At 43.0% G+C, this 27,226-nt stretch overlaps 2 protein-coding genes across 4 annotated transcripts in view; both read left to right on the top strand.

Annotated features, from left to right (window-relative positions):
- The first annotated feature begins 8,949 nt into the window (after positions 1–8,949).
- On the top strand, positions 8,950–19,336 carry LOC119902690. Of its 2 annotated transcripts, none has more exons than XM_038719025.1 (3): positions 8,950–9,078; positions 13,315–13,427; positions 13,934–19,336. In XM_038719025.1, the coding sequence occupies exons 2-3, from the start codon at positions 13,328–13,330 to the stop codon at positions 17,407–17,409; spliced, it is 3,576 nt and encodes a 1,191-aa protein (XP_038574953.1). In that variant the 5' UTR covers positions 8,950–9,078; positions 13,315–13,327; the 3' UTR covers positions 17,410–19,336. The 2 variants fall into 2 exon arrangements, with proteins under 2 accessions (XP_038574953.1, XP_038574954.1); XM_038719026.1 differs by having other exon boundaries at positions 8,957–9,078; positions 13,320–13,427.
- Positions 19,337–19,823: 487 nt separating this feature from the next.
- The window catches only part of LOC119902689, a 73,294-nt gene continuing 65,891 nt past the window's right edge, over positions 19,824–27,226 (top strand). The window contains exons 1-2 of one of the 2 annotated variants that reach the window (XM_038719020.1): positions 19,824–19,966; positions 26,212–26,340. The gene's annotated coding sequence lies outside the window, so the exon portion shown is untranslated. Of the gene's footprint in view, positions 19,967–26,208; positions 26,341–27,226 lie in introns of both variants that reach the window. The other variant, XM_038719021.1, reaches the window with a different exon arrangement.

Consider the following 27,226-nt stretch of genomic DNA (forward strand, 5'->3'; position numbering starts at 1 on the left):
GGAATTTTTGTGACCTGATCAGATACCGAGACAAAGAGGAGATCCATTCTGATTGTTGGGCTTCTGTAAATAACATCAGAGTATGGTCTAGACCTGCTCTTTTATGAAAAGCGCTGTGAGATAACTGTGATTTGGCGCTATATGAATAAAATTGAATTGAATTGACACCGACACCAAAGAACCAAACAGGACAGAGAGTGATGTACTGAGACTTATTCTCATCCTGACCAACAAAAGCTCAAGTAGAAATGTGTTCGACATAAAGAGAGAAACTGCTAACTCGTTTGTACAAACGTATTCCAGCAGGAGTTATCTGCAGAAAATCACAGATTTACCGTGTGTGCTGATAAATGTTCGAGTGTGCTGGAAGCATTTACTGGACAACTTCCTGCCACCATTAACACCAGTGTCACAGTTTAAACCTGCAGCTTTATTAACTCAGCAAACCTGAACACTGAGAATGAAATACTTTATTTTATCTATTTTTTCAATCTAAAAATAACTGCTCATAAAAAGCATTTAGATATATAGATTTACATTGTTCAGTACAGCTTTGTAAACAGGAATATCAGCTTCTTGCTCAGATTTAAAGTTTTACTTGAATGGTTGATTTGACCTTTCTGCATTCTGATATGTATCATTTACTTTGTGTACTTATATTCATCTTACTGTCCACTATGTGTACCAGTGTTTCAGCTATAATGAACATCTGTGAGATAGTTTTATCTTCTGCCTACTGTTCCTGTGAGAACTATCATAGTATTAAGGTATCAAGGCTGAGAACAGCTTTCTCGTAGACTCCACAGTTATCTCCTGCATTAAATCCCTTAGTTATCCAGATGCTCCAAATCACCCTGTGGAGTCTGAGTCCTCTGTCTTTTTTCTTACTTTAGTAAAAATCACAAAGACAACTGTTTGTTGCAACTTCTTTATTTGATCGATTCTCCACAAAGACATACAGTAAACTTACCACCAGTTTCAGATAAGAATTGTTTTACATACGGGCTTAAATATATTTTCACTTTTTTACAATGCTATCAGCTTCCTGCTAATTTTAACATTCTTATCTGCTATTAAGGTTTTTTCCTGAAGATTTGAAAACATGAAGAAAATCTGAATCATTTGTTTTCTCCTGATACTGATATAGTGTAGTGACTTACTTTCCTTGTCCTGTGGGGTAATACGAAGGCTCCCACTGAAAGATGGAGGAATCATTAAATAATAAACAATAAAGAAATATTAATCTAAGTGTTGTCTGTTGTCCTCTGATGTGTCAGAGTCGCCTTCTTTACCTTCCGCAGCTTCGTTTTCTCTTCCAGGACCTTTCAGGTCAGACATTGCACTGCTGACATCCACTTCTGTCACAGTATGTGTCTGTTTGCTCTGTTTAGTTTAGTTCTCTGCCAGTTTTGTTATTTTCAGTCCTGTCTTGTGTTCAGTCTGCCCAGCGTTTGTTTATTTACTGTTGCCTGTCTTTTGGTTTTGATCTGTGCTTGCCTTAGTTCCATGTTTTATTCTGTAATTGTCTGGTGTTCTGCCTAATTCTAGTTTCAGTGCTGCCTTGCCCCGTTATGTTTTTTTCTATCTGCCTCTGTGTTCTAGTTCTGTGTTCTCATTTAGGTTTTGTCTGTTATGATCCCTGTGTTATAGTTGGTCAGTGTTTGTCTGTTTACATGGGTTTCTGTTTTTGTCTGGTATTTTGTAACATGTGTTCTGTCTGTTCCCCCAGTAATCTGCCTGCCTACCAGTCTCTCTTTTTTCCCCTGCTGTCTCTCTGCCGGCCTCGTTAGCTTTGATCCTTGTCACCTGTGTTGCTCCCGCTCAACTCGTTAGTCCCTGGTGTTAAATGTTTGCTGTTTCTGTTCAGTCTCTGTCCGGTCATTGTCATGTGTAGTGTGATGTGTTTTCTGCCTGATCTTCGAACTACCTGTTCAATTGTTTTGGATTTACCTGTCTCTGCAACCTGTAAGCGTTATTGCTTGTTTCAGTTTGGATTAAAATCCCTGAACTTTGATGTTGGCTCTCTAGTGTCTTGCGTTTGGGCTCTCCTGTTTACACTCATCTGAATCCCTGACAACTTCATCCATCCTGCAGCAGTGCTGTGAAGTAACTAAGTAAATTTACTGTACAGTTGAGATACTTTTACTTTACTATTCTCACTTTACACTTCTTTATAATTGTATGTCTTTATATCCCAGAGGAAAATATTGTTCCGGTTGTTCCACTACGTTTGTCTGACGCCTTAGTTACAAGTTACTTTACAGATTAAGATCATATATAAAAACATGAGATTAGTTTATAAAATGCTTATTGTTAAAGAGGTGGTATTCTGCTTTTTGGCTTTTCCCCTCTCCTTTATTGAGTTATATCTTTTTTGTGCATGTAACAGGTTTGCAATGTGAAAAAGTCCAGCCCAAAGGGAGTTCCCATCTCCCACAGAAAACTCGTTTGTAGTCCAACCACTTCCCTTTCAACGCTCGCCAAGCGGCTACTCCGACATGCCCTCAAAAACAGCGGTGGAAAAACAGCGGTGGAAAAACAGCGAGCTGCAGCACAGCTCTCCTCTCCCTTCCAAACACTAGCTACCCTCCAGGAAGTCAGTGGACATAAAGTTGTTACTGTGATGTAGAGACAGAGCTCAGTTAAAACTTTATGGATGAAAGATACTTTTGTTACAGAATAATAACTCACCACACAGCATGTTGCCAAGCTGGTCGGCAACATGTACAGCTGAACCGAAGCGGTTTACCGGCTTCTCGCTGACCCGCCCTTCTCTGCTTCTGATTCTCGGCTAGTAGTCGTTAACTAGGAACTGAGCATGTGCAACTCCCAACAAAGATCATTTAGAGAAGTTGAATCACTCCATAGTTAAAACGAAGCCTTCAACACAGGATGAAAAGAGGAGCTGCAGCCATGTGCAGTATGACAAAATATGGTGTTTTTAGAAAATGAAGCCATGTAAACCTTTTCTGGTACAATCCCTAAATAGGATTTTGAACCGGAAAATGAGCATCATACCACCTCTTTAAAGATTAAACCTGTTACGAGTGGTGTGGGGACAGAGAGGACCCAAATGCAGAGCGAAGGAGGTTTATTGAGGGAAAACGGGGTTGAGGGACTGGAGGGAGAGGTGGATGCCGACGATACACTGGCACAGGGAAACCAACGGGACTGGGACCAGGGAGCCGGGGAACACCGGGTCCGAGGAAGTGCGGAGGCAAGGAAGGACTGTGAGGACGCCGTGAGGGAAGTCCGAGGAGGAGGGGACCGGAGGAAGAGCCCAGCCGACTGGACGGAGGACGAGGGTGAGTGAACCTGGGAGAAAAGCAGAGAGAAAGACATAACCGAGGGCTAGAAAACAAAGGTTATTTAAACCTGAGCTTGAGAGGTTGGCACCAGGTTGGGAGCAACAACAATCAAGCAAGAATGGTGTGGAGAACCGGGGTTGAAATACAGGCAGGGATGAGGTTGACTACTGGCAGGTGAGGCAGGCTGACGAGGTGGCTGATGAGGTGCAGGTGCGGGTCGTTGGCTGGGCTCAGGAGCAGAGGGAGAGAGAGCACACACAGGGGAGGAAACACAGGGAGGCAGGCAGGGAACAGAAAACCAAGGAAAAAGTAGAATAACTGAAGAAAAGGAGAAAAAGACAGGACACTCACCGTCAGCCGGGCCTCCACCACAACAAAACTAGCGGTATCGATGACCCGGGCCAACGACCCCCCTGAGGTTAAATAGCTGAGTTTCCCTGCCAGTCAGTCAGAACTGAAGAAGTCCTTTGGATGAGGGACGAAACGTCTTCCAGTATCTTCAACCAAGTCCAGTTGCCCTTGATTTTAACCTTCGTTAGATAACTATGACCTGGATGACTGAGAATCTTCATAGACATAGTGCTTTCCAACTGTTTTTTCTTGAGACCTCTCACAAACAGCAATGTCTGGTTGGGGCCCAACAGATCATGCAGAGAGGAAACTCAAGGTGCTTCACTTATAGAAGTTTAAAAGGTCACAGGTAAGATGAAGAAAAGAGCAAAACATTTTTAAAAAGTGCAATTTCTACCCAAAAACAATAAGTCTAACAGAGAGTGCAGTACTTGAAGCAGTACTGAACGTAGAAGTATTTAGCCTGACTTTCAGTGTGCAGGACAGAGAGGAACTGGAGGTCCCTGTTTGGGAAACAAAAATTCTCGCTGCAATTAAAAAGCTTGCCAATGGTAAATCCAAAGGGGGAGATTGATACACCATAGACTTCTATAAACAGTTCCAGAACAGTCTGTCCACAGTACTGACCCAGGTTGATTAGCCACACCGTTCAGCAAATGTTTTTTGACAAATACCTTAATTTTGTACTCAAAGTAGCAAAAGTTGCTTAACTGCTAAAATGGGGTGGTGATGTATGACCCAAACTTGCGCAGGCGCACTGTCATGCCTGTTAAAAAAAAAAGAAGTCACACCTCATTAAGTCAGCTAATCAATTCATCATTCATTTCACTTAGTATGTAGGTAAATCTCTCTGTGTATGTGTGTCTGTATGATTGTCGGTTTGTCTTTCTAGTTTAGTTAGCTAGCCTAACCTATTGCAGTAAGTTAGCTAACAGAGGGTCTGTATTTTAGTTTTTAATCTCCTCTTCTTGGATAAGTGTGCTGTTTGCATATTTGGCATCTGTGTTTGTGATGTTTGTACTTTGAGGACAGAAAACGCGTCACATTTTCACCTGCAACTTTTTAAATGCAGTCTACACACATTTTACTGACAACCGTTTCACCGATGCAACGGCAGAGGAAATGGTATCAGCAGGCTGAATCTGAGGAGGGATGCCATCAGCATTGCTGAAACGGTGAGTTGTGCACTGTGAAATATTTAAAATGATTTATTCACAGTAGCAAGTAAGATTAGTTGACGAAGTAAAAATGTTCTTTAATTAACATGTGACGTGTTGTTTCATTTTAATTTAGTAAGAAACTCCTGCACTAATAGCTCCAGTGTTTCTGCAGGTTTTATACTCATGTTCAAAACTTTCTGCATATTCAGAATCTCTCTCTCTCTGACATGTGGATTAAGTAAATATTCATTCTTAACCTATGCACAGCTCAAAGCAACATAAGGTAGAATATTAACTCCCATAGAGAAATAGATGCAAAGTTGGAGGGCATGGTCTGTGGGAGAGGAACACTCTCCAAACTTTAAACTATGAGAGGATGAAGAGGGACAATCTTTCTGGGCACAAGAACAGAAAGAACTCATTGAGAGTGAACTGCAGGAACAGCAGTCATGTATCAGCCCAGACCCAGTCCAGACCTCTTTAACAAGTCACACAGACCCAGGTGAAGTACAGGCTGCCTCAGCCAGAGATGTACAGCCAGCATCAGATACAAGCAGCTCAGACTGTAATGGAACAGTTGCTGCTCCACCAAATGACCCAGCAGTCTGGCCCCCAGTCTTAGCACTGGATTTTCTAGAAGAGATTTCTATTCAGGCTTATTACAGAGACAGACTGTTTAAAGGAGGGAGGATTGTAATGACAGCACTGAGGTGTCCGGTGTGACTGTGCAGCAACGGCAACTTAGTTTGTGACTGAGTGGCAACGTGGCTGGTACAGTTTTGCAATATAAAAATCTGAAAACTGAAGCCAACCCTGCTCTGTTTGGGACTGTGAGCTGCACTTTATCAGAGGTGCTGAAGTTAACATCTCTGTGGATTTGTGTTGAGGGTTTTGCCTGATAACAAGTGTTTTCAATTACTTTCAGTTTCTACCTCGTCTTTTCCTAACAGAGAGTCCCAAACGGTTCTGTGCCTGTCAGTCAGAAGAATCAGAATCAGAAGGAGCTTCATTGCCAAGTAGTGTTTTACACATACAAGGAAATTACTTTGGTGATAAGGTGCTACACGAAGACAAACATACAGTTGACATAAATAAATGTAGGAATATATAAATATGGAATAAACAAATGAAATTTATATAAGAATGATAACAGAATAGATAACAATGTGGCAGATATTTACATGTGCATTACTCCCGTTTGTGTTGTGCGAACGTATTGCAACAAGAGGATATTGTCTACATAATTTTATTTTCATTCATTTTTCATTATTTTTTAAACAATGATTAACAATTAACAACAAATATGTGCAATATGCCGGGTTTGTGCATGATATGAAATAAAATAATATTTACACGTGCAGAGACGTGTTATTTGAAAGGGGGGAGTGTCAGTGCTGCAGACAGGAAGAAGATGTTTCTGTGGTGAGAGGTTTTGTTCCTGATGGACCGCAGCCTCCTGCAAGAGGGGAGAGTCTGATCCAGGGTGGGAGGAGTCAGCTGCAATCTTTCCTGCTCACCTCAGAGTCCTGGAGGCGTACAGGTCCTGAAGTGATAGAAGATTGCAGCCAATCACCTTCTCTGCAGAGCGAATGATGCGCTGCAGCCTGCCTTTGTCCCTGGCAGTGGCAGCAGCGAACCAGATGGTGATGGAGGAGGTGAGGATGGACTCCATGATGGCGGGGTAGAAGTGCACCATCATTGTCTTTGGCAGGCTGAACTTCTTCAGCTGCCGCAGGAAGTACATCCTCTGCTGGGCCTTCTTGGTGAGGGAGGTGATGTTCAGCTCCCACTTGAGGTCCTGGGAGATGATGGTGTCCAGGAAGCGGAAGGAGTCCACAGTGGTGACGGGGGAGTCACTCAGGATGATGGGGGAGGGTGGGACTGGGCTCTTCCTGAAGTCCACGACCATCTCCACTGTCTCCAGACTGTTCTGGCTGCACCAGGTCACCACATGGTCGATCTCCCACCTGTAGGCGGACTCATCCCCACCCGAGATGAGCCCAATGAGGGTGGTGTCATCCGCAAACTTCAGCAGCTTGACAGACTGGTGACTGGAGGTGCAGCTGTTGGTGTACAAGGGAGAAGAGAAGGGGGGAAAGAACGCAGCCTTGAGGGGATCCGGTGATGATGGTCCTGGAATCAGAGACATGTTTTCCCAGCTTCACGTGCTGCTTCCTGTCTGTCAGGAAGTCTGCGATCCACCTGCAGGTGGAGTCAGGCACGCTCAGCTGGGAAAGCTTGTCCTGCAGCAGGGCCGGGATGATGGTGTTAAAAGCAGAGCTGAAGTCCACAAACAGGATCCTGGCCTAGGTTTCTGGGGAGTCCAGGTGCTGGATGATGTAGAGAAGGGCCGTGTTTACTGCATCATCTACAGACCTGTTGGCTCTGTAGGCGAACTGCAGGGGGTCCAAGGGCTGAATCTGAGCGGAGGAGTCACAGGGGATGGTGTCCAATTGACTCTTGACTGGTTCTGCTCATTTGCAAGGCGAGAGTCGTTGATGGAGTGGGAGGCTTTGGGTTTATAGTTAGTGATCTGTCTGAACCCCCTCCAGACAGAAGTGGTGCCGTTTGCAGAGAAATTATCTTTTTGTGTCTCTGAGTACAGATGTTTAGCTTCCCGCACCTCCTTGCTAAATCTGTACTTTAACCCCCTGCACCCGGCCCTTTCCTCACTCCTAAACGCCTCCTCCTCTTCCAACCTCAGCTGTCTGAGTTTGGCTGTGAACCAGGGTTTGTCATTGTTCTAACTCACCCTGATGCGTGTTGGTACACAGCTGTCCTCACAGAAGCTGATGTAGGACTCACAGCATCAGGAAACTCATCCAGACTGTTGGTAGCAGTCCTGAATACATCCCAGTCAGTGCAGTCCAAACAAGCCTGAAGGTCCTCTACAGCTTCACTGGTCCACTGCTTAGATGTCCTCACAGGTTTACAGAGCTTAATTTTCTGCCATTATGCAGGAATCAGATGGACCGTCACGTGATCAGTGTCCCAGTGGAGCGCGTGTGACAGCATGATAGGCACTAACTCTGGTGTAACAGTGATCCAAAGGGTTCCCTTCTCTGGTTGGACACTTAATAAACTTGCGGAGTTCATGGCTGAGGTTTCCTTTGTTACGTCACCAAAACACTAACAAGGGAGTCTGATTTTGTCTGCTCCTCACAGAGTATCCGGTCCATTGGCCTGCAGTGAAATGTAAACACTGAAGACAATGAATAAAGGAAACTCGTGGGGGGAGTAAAACTGTTTACAGCTAATGATAAACAATTCCAGATCAGACAGGTCTGCTGAATCACTGTCACGTCGGTTCACCAGCCATTGTTGATATTAAAACAGACACCTCCAGCTTTTGTTTTGCCGGAGACTTCTGTGCCGCTCTGTACAGTTGGAAGCCAGCCAGCTGCAGCGCGGAGTCCGTTATCAGTTCACACAACCATGTCTCCGTTATGCACAGAAGATGAATAAAAGTCTCTGTCTTTTCCCACCAGAAGCTGAAGTTTGTCCAGTTTTTTGCACAGTGAGAGAGGGAGAGAAATACTGCCGGTAGTGGTTTGCGGAGTCCCCCTCCTTTACCCCTCTTACGACGCTTCCCAACGATTGTGCCGTTCACCAAAATGTCTAATAATTCCACTGATGACGTGAGAAAAGTAGGAAATAAATCCGCTGGAGTTGTTCCCCTGATGTTCATGAACTAAACATGTTTTTCTCTCTTATGTAATCTTAAAACTGTGCACTGTCTCGACATCACAGTAACAACTTTATATCCATTAACTGCCTGGAGGGTCTCTAACGTTATTTTAATTTCATATTTAGGTGTACTTGTGGAACCTGCCACACTAGCTGTTAAGCGAGCACCATGCCGCATGTTATATAGTGACACAGACAGGTTACTGAAGTAAAGGCTGGACAACAATCCTGTTGATTTCAGTTTAGGTGCAGAGTTTTATGTGGACTTTGCAAACCTATTCCATGCACAAACAAAGATATATAACACAATAAAGGGAAGGGGAAAGCCAAAAAGCAAAATATGACCTATTCAAAATAAGAAGAAAGTGCATTTGCAAACAACAGGCCCCCCAAATCCCCCCACTTGGTGACGTCCCTGTTCACTGAGAGCTTCCTCAGTGAAAGTGAAAGTGAAAGTTAGTCTCAGACAGCAGAGCAGCAGACCTGACCAACCTCTGTTTATCTCTGAAGGAAAATTCAACTGAATCTTCAGGTTTTTCTCAGCAAAACATCAGAATCTCTGACACACACTGGTGAGTACACTGCCCTGCACAGACTACATGCAGTCACAGCGAATATTTGGTCAAATTTAGCTCTAATCAGGTTCTCTGTCAAACACTAGTGAGCCATGTTGGGAGTAACGCGTTCCAAAAGTAACGCCATTACAGTAATGAGTTGCTTTTTGCTGTAATAGCAGTAATATAACGCGTTACTAAAATCGGTAATATTATACCCGGTACAATCTCAGTAACACGCCTTACAACGCATTTTAACCTGAATTTAAGAGGCGTTTTGTTTTTTTAATAATCACCAACACCAAGAAACATTTCAGCAGCAGGAAAACAAATCCATGAGTAAAAGAGTAACGATATTACCAGTTGCGGGAATCCGATGGTTGAGACTGTAGGCAGGGTGCAAACTAGGGGGAGCTCGGCTCCTCTTATCAAGACGGTAGCTGCCCTGATGGATCATGTGTAAATAGATTTCTAGAGGCTCTGTGTTTTCTTTTACAAATGACTTTCATGATCAGAGAGGCTGCTGTCAGTTCATCTTGACCCATCCTGTCTGAGTGTCTGGACATTCACATAATCAGTGACGTTATGCTGCTGTAGGCCTACCTCGTGCGGAAATGTGCGCAGCGTCTTTCTTAAAGGGATTTATCCAACACATTCTCATCTCAGTGCGTCATACCTGACGCCGGTGCGTCTCACACAGACTACGCTTTGTCACTCTTTCTCAGATCGTCGGTATAGGACGCCCTGAGTAGAGAACGGGCTTTATCCTGACCCACCTGATCTGCAGATATAACTGCGATCTACACATCACTAGAACCCACCTATGCAGCACATCTTACTGTCAGAATAATGCGGCCATTACATAAATAGCAGTGAAAGTAACGCAAAAGTAGTGTAAAGCATTAAAATTCAGAGACAGTAGCCTAATATTGTATAATAACTAATTACTTTCAAATGACAGCAACTAGTAATCTATAATGTCTTACATTTTTGAACTTGCCCATCACTGCTGGTGAGTAAAGATTCAAGACCAGAGTCAGCGCAGACATAAGAGAAGAGGTGGAAGACAGATTTGGGGGACTGCAGCAAAGCCACTTGAAAGCATCTTAGTCATGTATAAATATCTGCAGTTGTTCCACAGTTTTTTATGCTTTTGGTCTTTGAACAGCAGGAAGTACCTCATAATGTTGCTTATACGTGACTGCTGTTGTTATTAACATCTGCATTTAAAAAATGTGTAGAGGAAAACTTTAAGTCTGTCCTGAAACAATAGTCACACGTCCACATGCAGGTATCAACAGTTAATGATTTTTCATACTGACCATCAGTAGAAGGTGGTGTTTGAAGCAGTGTGCTGTAGCAGCCGTCAGAGGGCAGCATGGTACAGGTTTGATCCCTGACAGCAGCAGCACAGAGCAGACAGATGAAGAGTTCCTGCTGAGGTTCCAGCTTTTTCACATTCCTCTACAAACTGTTCTCACAATTCTCTTTACCGACTCAGCAGCTCATCTCACATCCAACATGTAGTAATGTGATCTGTTTCACTGTTGTCTTTGTAATCTTTTATTGATTCATCATAAACCAAAATTCCATCACAACAAAAGGTCTCTGCTTTACTGCATGTGTTGTGCTGCCTCACAGTAAACTGTCACAGAAATTCAGGGCTTTAAAAAAATATGTAATTGCAAGTCTACAAAATGAAACTAAATTAAATTCAGTAATGTAATAAAAATATTCACTGTACATACTCATATAAAACAGCTACAGATATAGAAATACAACAGTGCTGGACAACCCTGTATTTTGCATCTGTCCTCTCTAATCCACCTGGGAAAGAATCTTTTTGATGTCTGAGCTTTTTAGGAGTGTGCTCATGTAACGTTAGGAGTAACTTAGTCAGGGAGACCCAAGTAGGGATTGGCTGCGTAGCTGGTGGGGTTTGAACATGTTTTCTATTATGCTTTCTATAACAATTGTTCAGTGTAATATGAATACAACAATTGCACAGAGTTAACTGTTAATTCTTTTTTGTTTGGGTTTGCTGAGTCACTGACTAGGTGGTTTTCTTTTGCTTGTTTTGTTTTGTTGCAAACCCACGTTAAAAACTAGAAAAACAGCCGTATAGGTTGATTGTGCAGCAGCTTATTAAAAACCATATTTACATTTTTGTTAGGCAGCGACCTCTAGTGGACGTATGATGGGAGCACAGGAGGAAGTCATGTGATGTAGAAAAAGAGCAAGAAAGTCCGTGTAACGAGGTGGTTGGGGTGGAAGAGTGGCTAAAGTAAATCAAGGACTTTAACTCAGGAGACTGAGGTTAAAGTTAAAATTGACTTGTGTTTCAGGTTGAATAATGTTTTCTAGGTGACATTTCATTCAATGGATGATAGCAAATTTCACAATTTTAGTTTGATGCTGGGCCCAATAGTAAATTCAGCAGGATGGATAACATGGACAACACCGGCCATGTGCCCCAGGGACTCCCGAATGCCCCCACTATGTTAGAGCCGGCAGGGGGAAGCAGCTGGAGCCCCACCCCTGCCAAAGAGGGGAGGAGACAACAAAGCCAGAGGCCTGAGTCCCCTGACCCCCAGATCCAGAGCGGGCCCCCATGCCAGGGGAGCCACAACACAGGCACCCCAGAACTGTCACGTTGTGGAGCCTCAAGACATGCCCCTCCCACCCCCAAAGCCCTCTAATGTGTAATTAAAATTGAGGGGCGGTCAGTGGGGGAGGAAGAAGGGCGAGGCTGCAATGAAGCAGCCCCACCCACCAAATGCCCTGCAGCCTGCCTGCTCCCCAGAGTCCTGAAGGTGTATGTAGTGAGACATGACCAAAGGGGGGGAAGGTAAAGGAGGTCATAGAGAGGCTAGAATGGTCCTCCCCACTGGGTCCAGATTCCTGACTGGCCCCATCGTTCCACCCCGTCCCACCACCCCCCTAAGCAAGAGGACGCCAGGTCCCTCTAGCCCAGGGCTTGTAGCAAGAGCCCCTCGAGCACCGGCAGCACCCCAGAGCCAGCGACAAACCCGCCCAGTCTCAGGACGGGTCCAGACCCAGAGATACCAAAGCCCCTGGCCCCAGGCCCACACACCCCCGAGGCAACTCAGCTCAGCCCCGACCTGAACCCGAGCTGGAATGAGGGTGTTGGTGTTGGCAGGACAATCCCATCCAAATCTGTCCACTGGATGCAGTCTACGGCTAGCTGAGGAATCTCATGGTGAGAAGCATTCCCATGGAAGCCACTAGAATGATAGTGGCAGTGAAACACCCATTCATGGTAGGGGATAGTAGGCCCCTCTGATCTCGTTGACTATATCCCATTTAGTGTGGCAAGTCCGATTGCCGTTTAGGTTCACCATCAGGATCATCTCTTGGCTAGCTCGAGAAGGAAAGCAGAGAGTAAACAGGATGATGTATTCTTCAGGGTAACGGACGGAAGATGATGATACGTAATTTCGGTGGTTAGCACTGTCGCCTCACACCAAGAAGGTCGTGGGTTCAAACCCCGGTTGCCCCGGCCTTTCTGTGTGGAGTTTGCATGTTCTCCCCATGTCAGCGTGGGTTCTCTGCGGGTGCTCCGGCTTCCTCCCACATGCAGGCTAGGTTGATTGGTTACCCTACATTGCCCTTAGGTGTGAGCGTGAGTGGTTGTTTGTCTATGTTTGGCCCTGCGATGGACTGGTAACCTGTCCAGGGTGTATCCCGTCTTGCGCCCAATGTCAGCTGGGATTGGCTCCAGCCCCCCCGCGACCCTGTACGCAGGATAAGCGGTTGACGATGGATGGATAGAACTGTATTGAGCTCAAGTAGTTCTCATCATCACAACACTCCAATATTCAGTGTTGTCATCAACTAAGCACTTGAAATATTGGAAGCTCCTCCACTCAGGAACAAATAAAGATGCTAATCATCACAGATACGTGGTCCGGGTAATTTTGCCTGTGTTTGGGGTTAAGACTTTGGTTCAGCCATGAACCATGAACCATGGTTGAATCAAAGTCATGGTTACTGGGAAGGAGTTTCGTTTTTGATCACACTACCTTGCTTGTCAGGACCAGCCCTACTCTGCTTCTGGGTGAAAAGACAAGACTGCTGCAGCAGTGCAGTGTGCCAAAATTATGATGCTCTTCTGTTGACCTATTCTAGTACAATTCCCAAGTAAAATGATGAACCTGACAGTGACCATAAAAAATAACTAACTAACTTAGCTAGCTTAACTTGAACTAACAAGTTTTTGTCCATTTTGTCCAGTTCAGACTGAGCGATGGACTCTGAAGCCGGCAAGACGATGGAGGTGGCGGCACTCGGCCGGCCTTTCAGCCTCGGGATGTTGTACGACTGCCGCAAAGACTCACTCATCCCTGGTAAGTATTCACATGTTAAGATACTTAATGCGTCACAACCAACCTTTCAGGGTTAAAAGTGACAGTCAACAACATTTTCATCTTAGATCTTTTTGCTTCTTTTGACTTGTTGATCCAGCTTCTATTCAAGTCATAAAAGCCTATCAATTTTTATTATTGTAGCTGTTTCCTGTTGCATCTTAACGTATTTTACTTTTATTGGAATTAAACGAGGAGGGACCACTGTACAGTGAGCATGACAACAAAGTTCAAGATATAAACATAGATAACCCTTAGCCTTAAGCCTGGCCACAGAATTACTAAACATGCATTTGGCGCTCTACCATGCCACATGATCAGAACAGCGCCGCGCTGCCGGGTTCACAAAATACATGAAACAGGACATTGTCAAGTATGGTGAGGGTGGTGCAGGGGCATTCTCCTTAATCTTTATCCTAATCACTTTCTTCTTCTCCTGTCTGACCTGTTCTGGAAGCTGAACTTGATTTTTGCTTCTTCTTTTGCAGGAATTACACTGTGGGACCACGATGACCTGATAAGATATATACGAGAAAGACCGCAGAACTATAATGATTTTGAGATCGTTGCATCTGAATCAATTGAGGACAAATCTTCAGCACTAAACATTGAAGCTTCCTTGAAGGCAAGTTTCTTGAGTGGACTGGTTGAAGTTGGAGGATCGGCTAAATACCTGAATGACAAAAAGATTTCCAAAAATCAGGCCAGAGTAACTCTGAAGTACAAGGCTACCACAAAGGTCCAGGAACTGTCGATGAATCATCTTGGAACAGCAAATGTGAAGCATCCATATGTCTTTGATAAAGGATTAGCAACACATGTAGTTACAGCCATTCTTTATGGGGCACAAGCCTTCTTTGTCTTTGACCGTGAGGTTTCTGAAGAGGAAGATCATCAAGACATTGAGGGGAACTTGAAGGTGATGATCAACAAGATTCCCTGCATTTCTATAGGAGGTGAAGGTTCCCTGAAACTGGAAGACAAGGACAGAGCAAATGTTGAGAAATTCTCCTGCAGATTCTTTGGAGACTTTGCTCTTGAAAAAAGTCCTGTGTCCTTTCAGGATGCAGTAGAAGTCTACCAAAGCCTGCCAAGATTACTGGGAGCCAACGGAGAAAAGGCTGTACCGATGAAAGTCTGGCTGTTGCCACTGACAAGTTTAGATTCTTCTGCTGCAAAACTGGTCCGTCAGATAAGTATAGGATTAGTTCAGGAATCACAGAGAGTCCTGGAGGACTTCAGTGAGCTGGAAATGAGGTGCAATGACACAATGAGAACCACCACCGCACAGCAGTTCCCACAGATTGGCAAAAAGATTAAAACCTTTAAAGAGATGTGCTCTGAGTTCAAACTGGGATTCCAACAAAACTTGGCAAAGAAACTTCCATCAATCCGAGGAGGAGGAGAAGAGGAGGCTGTGCTCGCAGAGATCCTGAAGAAGAGACATTCTTCTCCTTTCAACAGCAAAGACCTGAACGAGTGGTTGGACTGTAAAGAGAGAGAAGTCTACACCTTAATGTCTTTAACCAACATGATGAAAAACACCAAGATCATCCCGTCTCAAACACACCTGTACAGGGAAACCCTCAGTGCAGAGCATGCTGTGTGTTTTGTTTTCACCTCCCTGGGAAGTGCTGAACCGTACCTCTCAGCTTTATCTAACTACTTAAAACAAACAGCCGAACCAGACAACCCTCAAGATGTAGAGAAGGAACAATGGTTCACCTCAAAAGAAATAACAGATGCAATGAGGAATAAAGCAAAGCTCTTCAGTGACTTTGCAGAGGCCAACAAGGAGAACAAGAACATAAAGTTCCTGACAGTGGGATTAACAAATGAGACACAGAAAGGTTCAAGCATCTACCTTTATGAAGACGGCTTTTCTGTCAATGAGAACTTCGAGCCGCCTTCAAAGCCTGAAACAGTAACAGCAAGTGACATAAAGCACAACAGTGTGACACTGAAGATTTCTGCACCCAGATTTGGAGCAGAGAACATCACCTCCTACTCTGTAGAGTACTGTGTCAGAGGAGAGGATGGATGGCAACAAGAGACAGCATCAAAAGCTGGAGAAGTCACAGTGAGCCATCTGAGTCCTAACACAGAGTATATGTTCAGATGCAGAGCAGTGACCTCAGCAGGTGTTGGGCCGGCCAATGAAGCCAGTGGTTCCATTAAAACCTTACCTTGCAGCCCTCCTGGAAAACCTCAAGTTGAACCAAACTCAAGTGAGATCTCAGTCAGCTGGGAGAAACCTGCTGAGCTTGGACAAGATGTCCAGATTTTGAGCTACATCGTGGAGTACGCCAAAACAGACAACAGGGTGAAAGAGGAAGATCTCCAATGGAAGCAAATGATGTCGAGAGCTGAAAAGGCGATCATTTCAGGGCTTCAGCCAGAGACAGAATATGTTGTCAGGGTCAGATGTGACTGTGGTGCAGCTGGAAGAAGCAAGGAGAGCATCTCTGTTAATGTCTGCACAACGACATTTAAACGTCTCACAGAACTCCTCAAAAGTAGAAGTGAAAGGATAAATTCTGAATCACCTTCAGTTTACAAACTGCCTCTGAAAGAAGAAGATACGGACATTGATGGATGTAGAAGATACAGTTTTGGAAAAGAAAGCACGAGGAAAAATCGCACAATAATGTTTTTTGGAGCGACCGGATCTGGAAAGGCGACTCTGATCAATGGACTGATCAACTACATTCTAGGTGTCGAATGGGAGGATTCATATCGGTTTAAGTTAATTGATGAGGGTCAGTCGACGTCACAGGCTGAAAGTCAGACCTCTGAAGTCACTGTGTACAAAATCAACCACCAGGAGGGTTTTAAAACAGAATACTCTCTGACCATTGTTGACACTCCAGAGTTTGGAGATACAAGAGGCTTAATAAGAGATGAGAGCCTCACAGAACAGCTGTGTAATCTCTTCTCTGCTGAGCTTGGTGTCAGTGAAATTGACGCTGTGTGTTTTGTAGCTCAGGCTTCTTTAGCTCAACTCACGCCAACACAGAAATATGTGTTTGACTCCATACTCTCAATCTTTGGCAAAGATGTGGCAGAAAACATCAGGGTTCTGGTGACATTCGCAGACGGCCAGCGTCCACCAGTTCTAGAGGCAATCAATGCTTCAGGTGTCCCATGTCCTAAAACAAGAGACGGGCTGCCAGTTCACTTCAAATTCAATAACTCAGCTTTGTTTGCAGACAACAAATCATCTGCAGCAGGCAGCATGAGTGGGGATGATGAGGATGAAGATGGAGGCTTTGATCAGATGTGTTGGAACATGGGGACAAAAAGCATGAAGAGGTTCTTTGCTGCTTTGAATCAAATAGAAACCAAAAGCTTGACGATGACGAAGGAGGTCCTCAGAGAAAGACAGCAGCTCAAAAATTCAGTTGAAAACTTGCTGAAGCAGTTCAAACTTGGTTTAAACAAACCTGAGAAGAATCAAGAGGCAAGCCTGAAGAAAAACAAGGGCTTTTGGGAATCTCTTTTAGAAGTAGGGTATGAATGTGCACTTGTGCTTGCTGATGTACGGAATCTGATAGACAGCACTGCAAAGTGTTTAAACAGACTTAAAGAGATAGCACTGAAACCAGATCCTCCGTGCACTCCAGAGTACATCGACAAGCTGATTGAGAGGGAGAAATCGGAGGCCAAGCCAGGCTGGAAGCAACGAGTTCAGATCCTGAAAGTAGTGAGTGGAGTGAAAGAACAAGACGACGATGATAATGATGATGAAGATGATGTTAATAATGAAGAAGATAATGATGAAGAAGATGAAAATATTAATAATGAAGAAGATATTTATAAAAATGATGATGATGTCAGCATCTTGAATATGGTGACATCATGTTTATTTCTATTAGAGAATGCACAAGATGAAGAACTTGATGTTAGTGGAATCTTCTTGTTGAAGAAGATAATGATGAAGAAGATGATTATGTCAGTACCGTGAAGATGGTGACATCATGTTTCTTTTTATCAGAGAAAGTACATGATAAAGAACTTGATGTTGGTGCAATCCTCTTGTTGAAGAAGAAGATGATAATGTTTGGATTTAGGAGGATTTATTGACAGAAATGCAATATAATATCCATAACTATGTTTTCAGTGGTGTATAAAGACCTTACATAAAGAACCGTTATGTTTTTATTACCTTAGAATGAGACATTTCTATCTACAGACACAGCGGGTCCTCTTACATGGACGCTGTCTTGTTTCTACAGTAGCCTGAACAGACAAACGGCTCTACGGAGCGTGTTTCGTCACTTTGTTTAATACATACAAAGAAGAAGGAAGAAGAAGAAGTAATAGTTGTAGTAGTAGTAAAGCGCTCAGAGATAACTGTTGTTGTGATTTGGCGCTATGTAAATAAAATTGAACTGAAATTGTTAGAGCCGCTGGTAGCAGCCGTGTGTTTTGGTTGCTGTCCATGTGTTTTCCCAGTATGCTAAGCAGGTTGTGCAATCCCCGGCTGAGGATTGGCTGGTTTCGGTGAGGAACCGTTAGTATGTATATTGTTTGCTGGTTGCAGCAGCTTCACTTCTGTGGCCTGTTTGTGTTTGTTACTGTTATTACTGAGAGTCAGTATTTATTTTGTTGAGAGTAGTCTTTGTGTTAGCTGTTTAGCTAAAGACTCTGTTGCAGCAGTTTATTTCACTACTGAGAGTCAGTAAGTGTTTATGTTGTTGTGTTTATTTTTGTTAAGAGACACCCTTGAGTTAGTTTGTGTTTAACCGTGTGTCTGCAGAGTTGGGCTAGGTTTTAGAGTAAGTACTTTTTGAGTTAGTAATCCCTGTTTTGGAGGGATCTCTTTTTGTTATCTTGAGTTTATGTTATCACAGCACCCACTTGCCCAACTTTAGTTTGTTAAAACCTTAAACTTTTCCACCATACCAAGTGCATCTGGTTTATGCATACGTCCCCTTTCCCCTGGTGAGCTGGGACGTAACAAAATTGAATAGTAGTGGTAGTAGTAGTATTATTTGGACAAATGGAACACCGCATGTATTATTTAGCACACGAGCCGACAGAGCTTGTCACCACTGTAGCTCCTCCTTTGAGCTTACAAAGGGAGGGGTGAGCGGTGACTAAGCCGTTGGTTGCAATTCACAACCCTCACCACTAGATGCCACTAAAACTTACACAGTGAACCTTTCTGCCCTGCTGGGGAAATGTTTCACTCCTCTCCAGCTACCAGTCCACACTCCGTACTGACTTCATACTGGACTTCAAACAGCATCCCTCCAGTTCCCAAGCTAAGGGACCCTACGGACCCCAAAAGCTGAGTACATGGCTAACACAGGAGTGGAACTTCTCCAGCTTCCATAGTGATCAGGAAGATTTTTGTGACACAGATAAAAAAGAACCAAACAGGACAGAGAGTGATGTACTGAGACAGAGTCTCCATACTGAGACACCGACACTTCAGTTATTCTGACCAACAAAAGTAGAAATGTGTTCGACATAAAGAGAGAAACTGCTAACTTGTTTGTACAAACGTATTCCAGCAGGAGTTATCTGCAGGAAATCACAGATTTACCGTGTGTGCTGATAAATGTTTGAGTGTGCTGGAAGCATTAACTGGACAACTTCCTGCCACCATTTGACCTTTCTGCATTCTGATATGTATCATTTACTTTGTGTACTTATATTCATCTTACTGTCCACTATGTGTACCAGTGTTTCAGCTATAATGAACATCTGTGAGATAGTTTTATCTTCTGCCTACTGTTCCTGTGAGAACTATCATAGTATTAAGGTATCAAGGCTGAGAACAGCTTTCTCGTAGACTCCACAGTTATCTCCTGCATTAAATCCCTGAGTTATCCTTTCCTCTGGACCAGAGTATGTGTATAAATAAATAAATGTTATTATTCGAAGTGTTGTCTGTCGTCCTCTGATGTGTCAGAGTCGCCTTCTTTACCTTCTGCAGCTTCGTTTTCTCTTTCAGGTCAGATGTTACACTGCTGACATCCACTTTATCCATCATGCAGCAGTGCTGGGAAGTAACTAAGTACATTTACTGCACTGAAGTACAGTTTTGAGGTCCTTTTACTTTACTTTTTTTCCATTTTATGTTACTTTGTGTGTAGTTTTTAGCTTTAGTTACAATTTACTTTACAGATTGAGAAGATATATAAAAACATATTTTTAAAGATTAAACCAAATCCAACTTTTTTGACTTGTGGCCTCTCACAAAATTCAGTGTCTGTTTGAGGCCCCAGGGGGACGGTTGCAGCTCTCCTTCCTGCAGTTGTGGAGTGGATACAACAATCAGTAATAAGGCTCAGTGTTTTTTTTATTTCCCCCCCTTTGGTAACGTGTCTGAACACTGAGAGGTGGAGCAACACTGAAAGAGGAAAAATCACATTCCTCAATGAAAGTGAAAGTTAGTCTGAGAGACTGCAGAGCTGCAGTCGAGTCGAGTCTCTCTGTTTCTCTCTGTTTGAAAATTCAACTGAATCAACAGGTTTTCCTCAACAAAACATCAGAATCTCTGACAAACACCGGTGAGTACAAATTCAATAAAAACTAGAATCTGACTTTGTTACATCTAAAAATATTACACCAGATAAAAATGTGTCATTTTTAATTAAACAACATTTATAGATAATATAGAAACAATATAACAGATAAAAACCAAACCAAAGTGACTGAAGTCACAGTGAGCCTTAGTTTAAGATGGTTAATCCGCTTTCTTCGACCTGTTTCCTGTTACTTTGATTTGTATTTAGTGACTGATTTTAATGAGTTGAAAATATGCTTTAAAGGAGCGTTTGTCTGTTTAAGATAAAAAAAACAACTGTTGTTTATGTCTGAAATAAACTGAGCAACAAGTAATTAAAATAAGAAGAAAACCCATTTGCAAACAACAGGCCCACCATTGGTGAAGTGTCTGGACACTGAAAGGTGCAGAAACACTGAACACATTCCTCAGTGAAAACGTGTTTGAAAGTTTGTCTGTCAGACTGCAGAGCTGCAGTCAAGCACAGTTTCTCTGTTTCTCTCTGACACTACTGCCCTAGAAAGACTAAATGCAGAAACTGTCAAAGTAAGTAGCTGCATTTAAAACATTTAAGTATCAAAAGTAAAATGTATTATTGGTCATGAGGGGTGGTGATGGAACAGTGGATAAGTGTTATATAATAGCAACAATCATAATATATTTGATCAATACATTAATGTATTCAGGCAATTCAGTATTCTGTTGCTTGGTTGTGTGAAGCTGTTGGCTACTCATTTGGAATCTTGCTTGTGAAACAAAAAGTAAAAGTATTTAAAGAAATGTATAGAATTATGCCTGCAGCCCCTGCCCACCAAAATGTCGTCCTTGCTTCGGTCTACAGGTCACACTTTTTCTGAGAAATCAGCCTGACTCTCTTCTGCTTCTACTTCTGTCAATGAATAAAGATCAGATGTTGTTTTTTCCTCAGACACAAAAGCAGAAACCACAGAACAGCCTCAGAGGATCAGAAACGTTTCTACTGTAAGCATCCTGATGCTGTTTTGAAACTGAAGATTTTACAGAAGAAAGTCATACGTGCCATATCATGGTCCAAAGTAAATGACTGTATTCTGATTTACTTTCCCTGCAATAAATACAAGACCAGAAAAAAGCTCTTAGAAAGGGCAGACGTAAACTTGTATATATTTATATATATATATATATATGTTGTTGGTTTCAGTTTAAGTTGTTTTAGCTTTTAGTGTCTTAGGGTCATTGCTTAGTCTGAGGTGGGTTGTTACAGTATAATATGTGCACAAATGTAGACGTGTTAGTAAATTTATATATTAAATACTATCTGCTTATTGTCTGGCCCCCTTTTCTCAAGCTTCGGAGAGCTCATCAGGGTGTCCCATTTCACATATCTCCATTATGTCATATGATTTACTTGTATTTTAACTGGCCGTCTTACTTGTATTAGGATAGAGAGGCCCAACTTTGGAAATTGTTTTAAATCTTTTTAATAATGCAAGAGATGGAATATTTTGTCACCCAGATGTTTAGAGAGTCTTTGAGAATTCAGATCTCATATCTTCAAAACAGCGGAAAGCAAAGTTTAACAACATATTTGTTTTTTTAGAAAATCAGACACTTAGCTCTGTGAGTTGAATGTACCATACATGGGGCTAGACCACGATCCAGCTAACTAAATCGTCGTTTGTAGGTTTAGGCTGAACAACTTGTTGGTACAGATACATTCGAATCCAGCTTTTATTGAATTGACATATCCAGCCTCAACAATCAGACCAAGCTAACACACATATGAACAATATTAATAATAATATGTTTATTTGTTAAGCACTTTTCAGTAAATTTACATTTATTAATTTAGCGGACGCTTTTATCTAAAGCGAATTACAATTGCTATACATGTCAGAGGTCGCACGCCTCTGGAGCAACGAGGGGTTGAGTGTCTTGCTCAGGGACACATTGGTGTCTCACAGTGGATTTGAAGCCGAGTCTGTCACACCAGAGGCATGTGTCTTATCCACTGCTCCATCACCAGCCTGTTTTGAAAAGTGTGTTTTTATCTATGTTTATAAGAAAATACAGTAGCTGTGGATTGTTAATGTTAATTCATTTAACAGTTTAAGCACCTTGAAAGCAAAGTCATCTTAGGACCTCCGAGACGAAGCCTTGTACATAAAGGCTTTACTTATGAAACAATAGCAGTATTGTGTCCACTAATTATGTCTCCAAAGGAAAGCTTGAACAGAACAAAGCAAGGATTATCTATGTTCTTTCCACACAAACAGTTTTTCTGTTCTAGTTACTTATTAAAGGTGATTACACTGCATGACCTGAGATTAAAGGAAGAAACACTTTGTGCACAGGCTACAGTCACAAATGACAGAGCAGGCTGAAAGAGGGGCAAAGGTCATAGGTCCATGATGCTTATTCTGCCGCTCACAAAGCTTTAATGATTCTCCATGGTTAAGTAGGCTACGCAGATAAATTGTCTGTTTTAACTCTGTTTATTGTTGATACACGATCAGGAGTCTGCACAGGATGTTTTATTTTGAAAATCGTGCCAATCTTGTCTCATGTTGTAATGCTCCATGACATGTTTTATCTATTACACAATAGATTTCCAAGAGCAAATGTTCTTAATAAGAAGTTCGTTATCTCTCCCTTAAACAGCCTCACTCGATTCGTCAACAATGAAATTTCACGTCATCAAATTTTTATCGTTGATTACGTCAACTAATCCTTGCAGCCCTATTCGTTCCCTCAGTAAACACTTTCCTGATGAGTTTATGGTCTCAGTCGCTAGTTTCAAGTCTTCTTCAACACAGCATGATGTTCATTTAGTAAATTATGGTCCCATTTAGAGGAACAGAGACCAGGAAGCAGGGGAGGCTTTAGGGCGGGACAATGTTGTGATTGACAAGTTGCTACCATGGCAACCTGTCAGGCGTGGAAATGCGTATCCCTCCCCAGTTCCCCCCTCTCATCCAAATATGGTCACTTCTGGTTCCAAAACAACTGGTGACAACCAATCGGTACGTCTCGAGGTTTGGAAATTTGTTGTTGTTGTTTTTTTTCACCAGATTTTGAACAACTCTCACCTGATGGACACAAACTTTGTGTTAAGTCCTGCCCCCTTACTCTGCCTGTGATTGGCTAACCCTAACCCTTGAAAAAATGTACGCCTTCAAAACGCCAGTCCACAGACCAGTGGGTGACATCATGGTGGCTACGTCCACTTCTTTTATACAGTCTATGTTAGCGGCTCTGTCCTGATCTTTAATGGGTTTAGGGAAGTGACTCCTTCCTGCTTTCTTACAGTGCAGACGCTGCTTGCTCTTGCCTCTCCTTGCATTCTTTTGCTTAAACTCTCTTTTTTGTTTTTCGTGCTAGAAATCAGCAGCTCTTGGATACTTTTAAATCACTGGGACTGTCAGATAAAGTTGGCTCTTGCCATACTTTAAAACCTTTTATGATCTTAGTGCTACGCGAGTGCGGCCTATCAATAGCACTAGCCTGTACTGCAGTGACTGGAGTTATAGCTAATGCTAATTAGCAACAAGATGCCCCCCTTCTCCACGGACGACTTCTACAAACTTCTACAGAAAATTGCAGTGCTGGAAACCAAGATCACAGGTTGGAAGTGAATGTGGAAGTGAATGGATTATGTGGGAATGACACCACTTTACCGTGGACCTAAAACAGTGGACAAGAGCATGCTAACACACGGCTAATTAGCACCAACAAGGCTACCAAGAAGCAGGAGGCCTGTGTACTGGGTAATAAATCTAAAAGTGGGAGTCCTCCCTGGAACTCGAGAGAACCAGTAACAGGCAGAACCCAGCGCCCTGAGATTTGTGATGCGACTGGCTGGCCGGCATTATCATCCAGGCAGAACGCCTCTTCAACCCCTGTTCTTGGTAGGACACAGCTGTGGACAGCTGCGAAAGGGAGAGTTAGCATCAAACCTCCCCAACAACCGAGTGTGCAACAGCAGAACAGATTTTCACCACTACTGCAGGAACCTGGATCTCTGTCTGATGACCTGGATAACATCCCGTCCTCACACAGAAGGGTAAGGACTGAGAGCAAATCAGAAAGTAAAAGGCTGCAGGGAAAGCTAACGACTGGGCCTCAAACTCTGATTGTGGGTGACGCTGCTGTAAACGATGTAAGAAGCATGTGCAGTAAGAACACCAAAGTACTCTGCTTTCCGAAGGATACGGTGTCTGACTTGGCAGAAAGAATCCTGCATATCGTGGCTGAACATCCTGTTGTGAAAAACATCATACTGCACATCGGGACCAGTGATGTTGTGAAACAGTCTGAAGTGTTGAAAGAGGACTTTAATAATCTGTTGAACACGGTCAGCTCTCTGAATGCTGAGGTGTTTATCAGTGGCCCTATACCGCCAATCCGAAGAGGAGCTGAGAGATTCAGCAGATTGATGGCTTTGAACACGTGGCTCTCAACAGCATGTACTGTCCATTCAGTGCATTTCATCGAAAACTTTCACTTTCTGTGGGACCGCAGGCATCTTTTTAAGGCAGATGGACTTTGCCTTAACAAGTCAGGAGTAAAATTGTTCAGCTCCAACCTGTTTTACTTTCTGCATCACTCATCTGTTCCCTCTGCCAAGGACAAGAGACAAGAGGAATCTAAACAAGAAGAAGACATAACACAACACGCCAGAAACCTTGAAGGAGAGCCACCTCAGCCCCCGCCGGAAGAGAGCTCTGATCACGGGAGACATCTGAGCCAAGGGGAAGAGTCTCCACCTCCCTCACTGAAAACCGACAGTGAGGATTCAACATCTCTACCCCCCCAATCCCCACCTTCAGACACACTTTCTCTCCTCTCCCCCCTGTTGGACTTCACTGATCACATGGAAGACCTGGTTAGAGCTGGGACCAAATTTACTCCCCGCTCCTTCCCTCACTCCACTCCCATTTTCTCTACCCTAAACCCCCCTCACCGTCCACCTCCACCTCTGGTTCTAAGTCCTCCAGGTTTGACACATCTGTCAAAAGTACAGCGCCCAACCCGTCCTCCCGCTCCACAATGGCGAAAAAGCCCAGTAAGCTCTGTCTGATATGTGCTGGGTCCAGGCTACAAGGAAAATAGCACTCATGACTCTTCCCAGGACAAGCCGGGGCCCAATGTGCAGGTAGTCGTCTCCATCCCTGTCTTGACAGGTAACAGAAAAAGCATGGTGAATGTGTTAAGAAACAGGAAGCACTCAACATATCCTGCACATTTAGTATTAATTCCTCGTCAGCCGCAGCCTGTCGAAAAAAGTGGGCCAGATAACGTTTTTAACACAATAAAATTAGCTTTGTTAAACGTTAGGTCTTTGGCAGGAAAAACATTTTAAATCAATGATTTTATAATAACTCACAATCTTAATTTCATGTTTTTAACTGAAACTTGGTTGGACCAAGATAACAGTGCAGCTGTCCTTATCGAGTCTACCCCTCCCAACTTCAGTTTCATGAGTGAAGCTAGAGTGCATAAGAGAGGAGGTGGAGCTGCCATTTAGTTTAATGACTCCCTCCAATGCAAAAAGATGTCATATGGGAATTTTGCTTCTTTGAATATGTGGCTCTTCAGCTGAATTCCTCTTTTCGAGCTATTTTTCTAAATATCTACAGGATCTTTACATTGGCTTCCTGTATGTCAAAGAATTTATTTCAAAATCCTGCTGTTAGTTTATAAAGCACTAAATGGTTTAGGGCCAAAATACATTTCTGATCTTCTGCTTCGTTATGAACCATCCAGACCTCTCAGGTCGTCTGGGATCAGGTCTGCTTTCTGTCCCCAGAGTCAAAACTAAACAAGGAGAAGCAGCGTTCAGTTATTATGCTCCGTATATCTGGAACAAACTCCCAGATAACTGCAGGTCTGCTGAAACAGTAAATTAAGACTGAAGACTTTTCTTTTACACTGCACTGTAACTTTTACTGTCCTGTTTTCTTTTTCTTTGTTTTTAGCTTTTAATCATTGCTTTTTTCCATTTAACTCTTTTAACCCTGATTGTAACACTGTAACTTTTATTATATTTTATGTTGCTTTTAAACTTTTTTATATTTCCCTGTTTCTTTATGTTTTATGTAAAGCACTTTGAATTACCTTGTTGTTAAAATGTGTTATACAAATAAACTTGCCTGCCTTGCCTTACACTCCAGCATCTATAGCAATCATTATCTGCACAAACAGTGAAACACGTCAGTTACCTCTAAAAGCCTTTTCTCTTTGTCTCTTTGTCTCTTTGGCGATCAGTAGAATCCCTTCCGTGCTGCTGTTAGAACTCAACTGATGATGTGAATCAGCCTTCAGGCTCCGTTGTTGGGACTTCAGTCTGCAGCTGCAGAAACAACTTCCAACTGCCTGAAATGTACTGAAACCAAACAGGTAGGTGTTCTGATTTAAAGCAGCAGTCGATAACAATTGAACATACAATGCAAAACGTTCCTCGCATCAGTCTGCTAAGCCCCGCCCACCAAACTCACAAAACTAACTGGGGACCATGTTCCATTTTGCTTTGATTCTCCTCAAAGATGCCCCCTCCGGCCCAGGGCAGAGTGTCGCAGGCTACTAGAGGCAGCTATCCAATGTCTAACGGGATAAGAGCTAGTTTACCACTGCCCCCCCTCAAAAGTTATTCCCCAAGCTATTATTACCAGCGCCATGGCATCAGACATTGTGAGCCCGAAGCTCTGTGTGGAGCCAGGAAGTGATCAAACAGTGTTTTGTACTGCGTTGTTATTTGCAAAGGAGGGACGGGCAGGCCTTTCATTGCTGCTTGTTGTTTCTCAGACATTGTGTTTGCTAAAGATGCATGTTTGGAGGGGGTCACAAGCAGTGATTGACAGTGTGCTACAGACTCCTCCTGAATTGGCTGTTTTGTTTAGGAAGCGGTGGATTCTTGCAAACGGCATTAGAGGAGCCTGATGTAAGTACTGCTACTACTGTCAGGATAAAGTGACAGCTCAACTGAACTCAAAGTGTGAACTCATCTGTCTTTGTGAGACTGGAAAAACAGAGTTAACCGAGTTACCCAAAAGTTAGCTGGCTAACCCACTGATCCTGTGAGAGGACAATTATATTTAACCACATGGTACCTGCCACCTATTTCCACAAAAAACGCAAATAACATACCCAAAGTAAATCAGTAATAACTCCTCAACCATTAGGTATGGTGCATAATTCTGGTCTCCTTTGAAAGGTCAGAGGAATATGAATCAACTGAACCTATTTATTTTTCTATTAAAGAATAAATGGAGATGCAATATAGGAA

This window comes from Micropterus salmoides, unplaced genomic scaffold (assembly GCF_014851395.1).
Source record: "Micropterus salmoides isolate LMB-PRFRI ecotype aquatic unplaced genomic scaffold, ASM1485139v1 Ms_hic_scaffold_14, whole genome shotgun sequence".
NCBI lineage: Eukaryota > Metazoa > Chordata > Actinopteri > Centrarchiformes > Centrarchidae > Micropterus > Micropterus salmoides.

Bases quoted from the DNA above. Each gene is read 5' to 3' on its own strand.
- LOC119902690 (XM_038719025.1), top strand. From the start codon at position 13,328: ATGGACTCTGAAGCCGGCAAGACGATGGAGGTGGCGGCACTCGGCCGG. The intron at 13,428-13,933 runs GTAAGTATTCAC...CTTCTTTTGCAG, and splicing joins CAAAGACTCACTCATCCCTG to GAATTACACTGTGGGACCAC.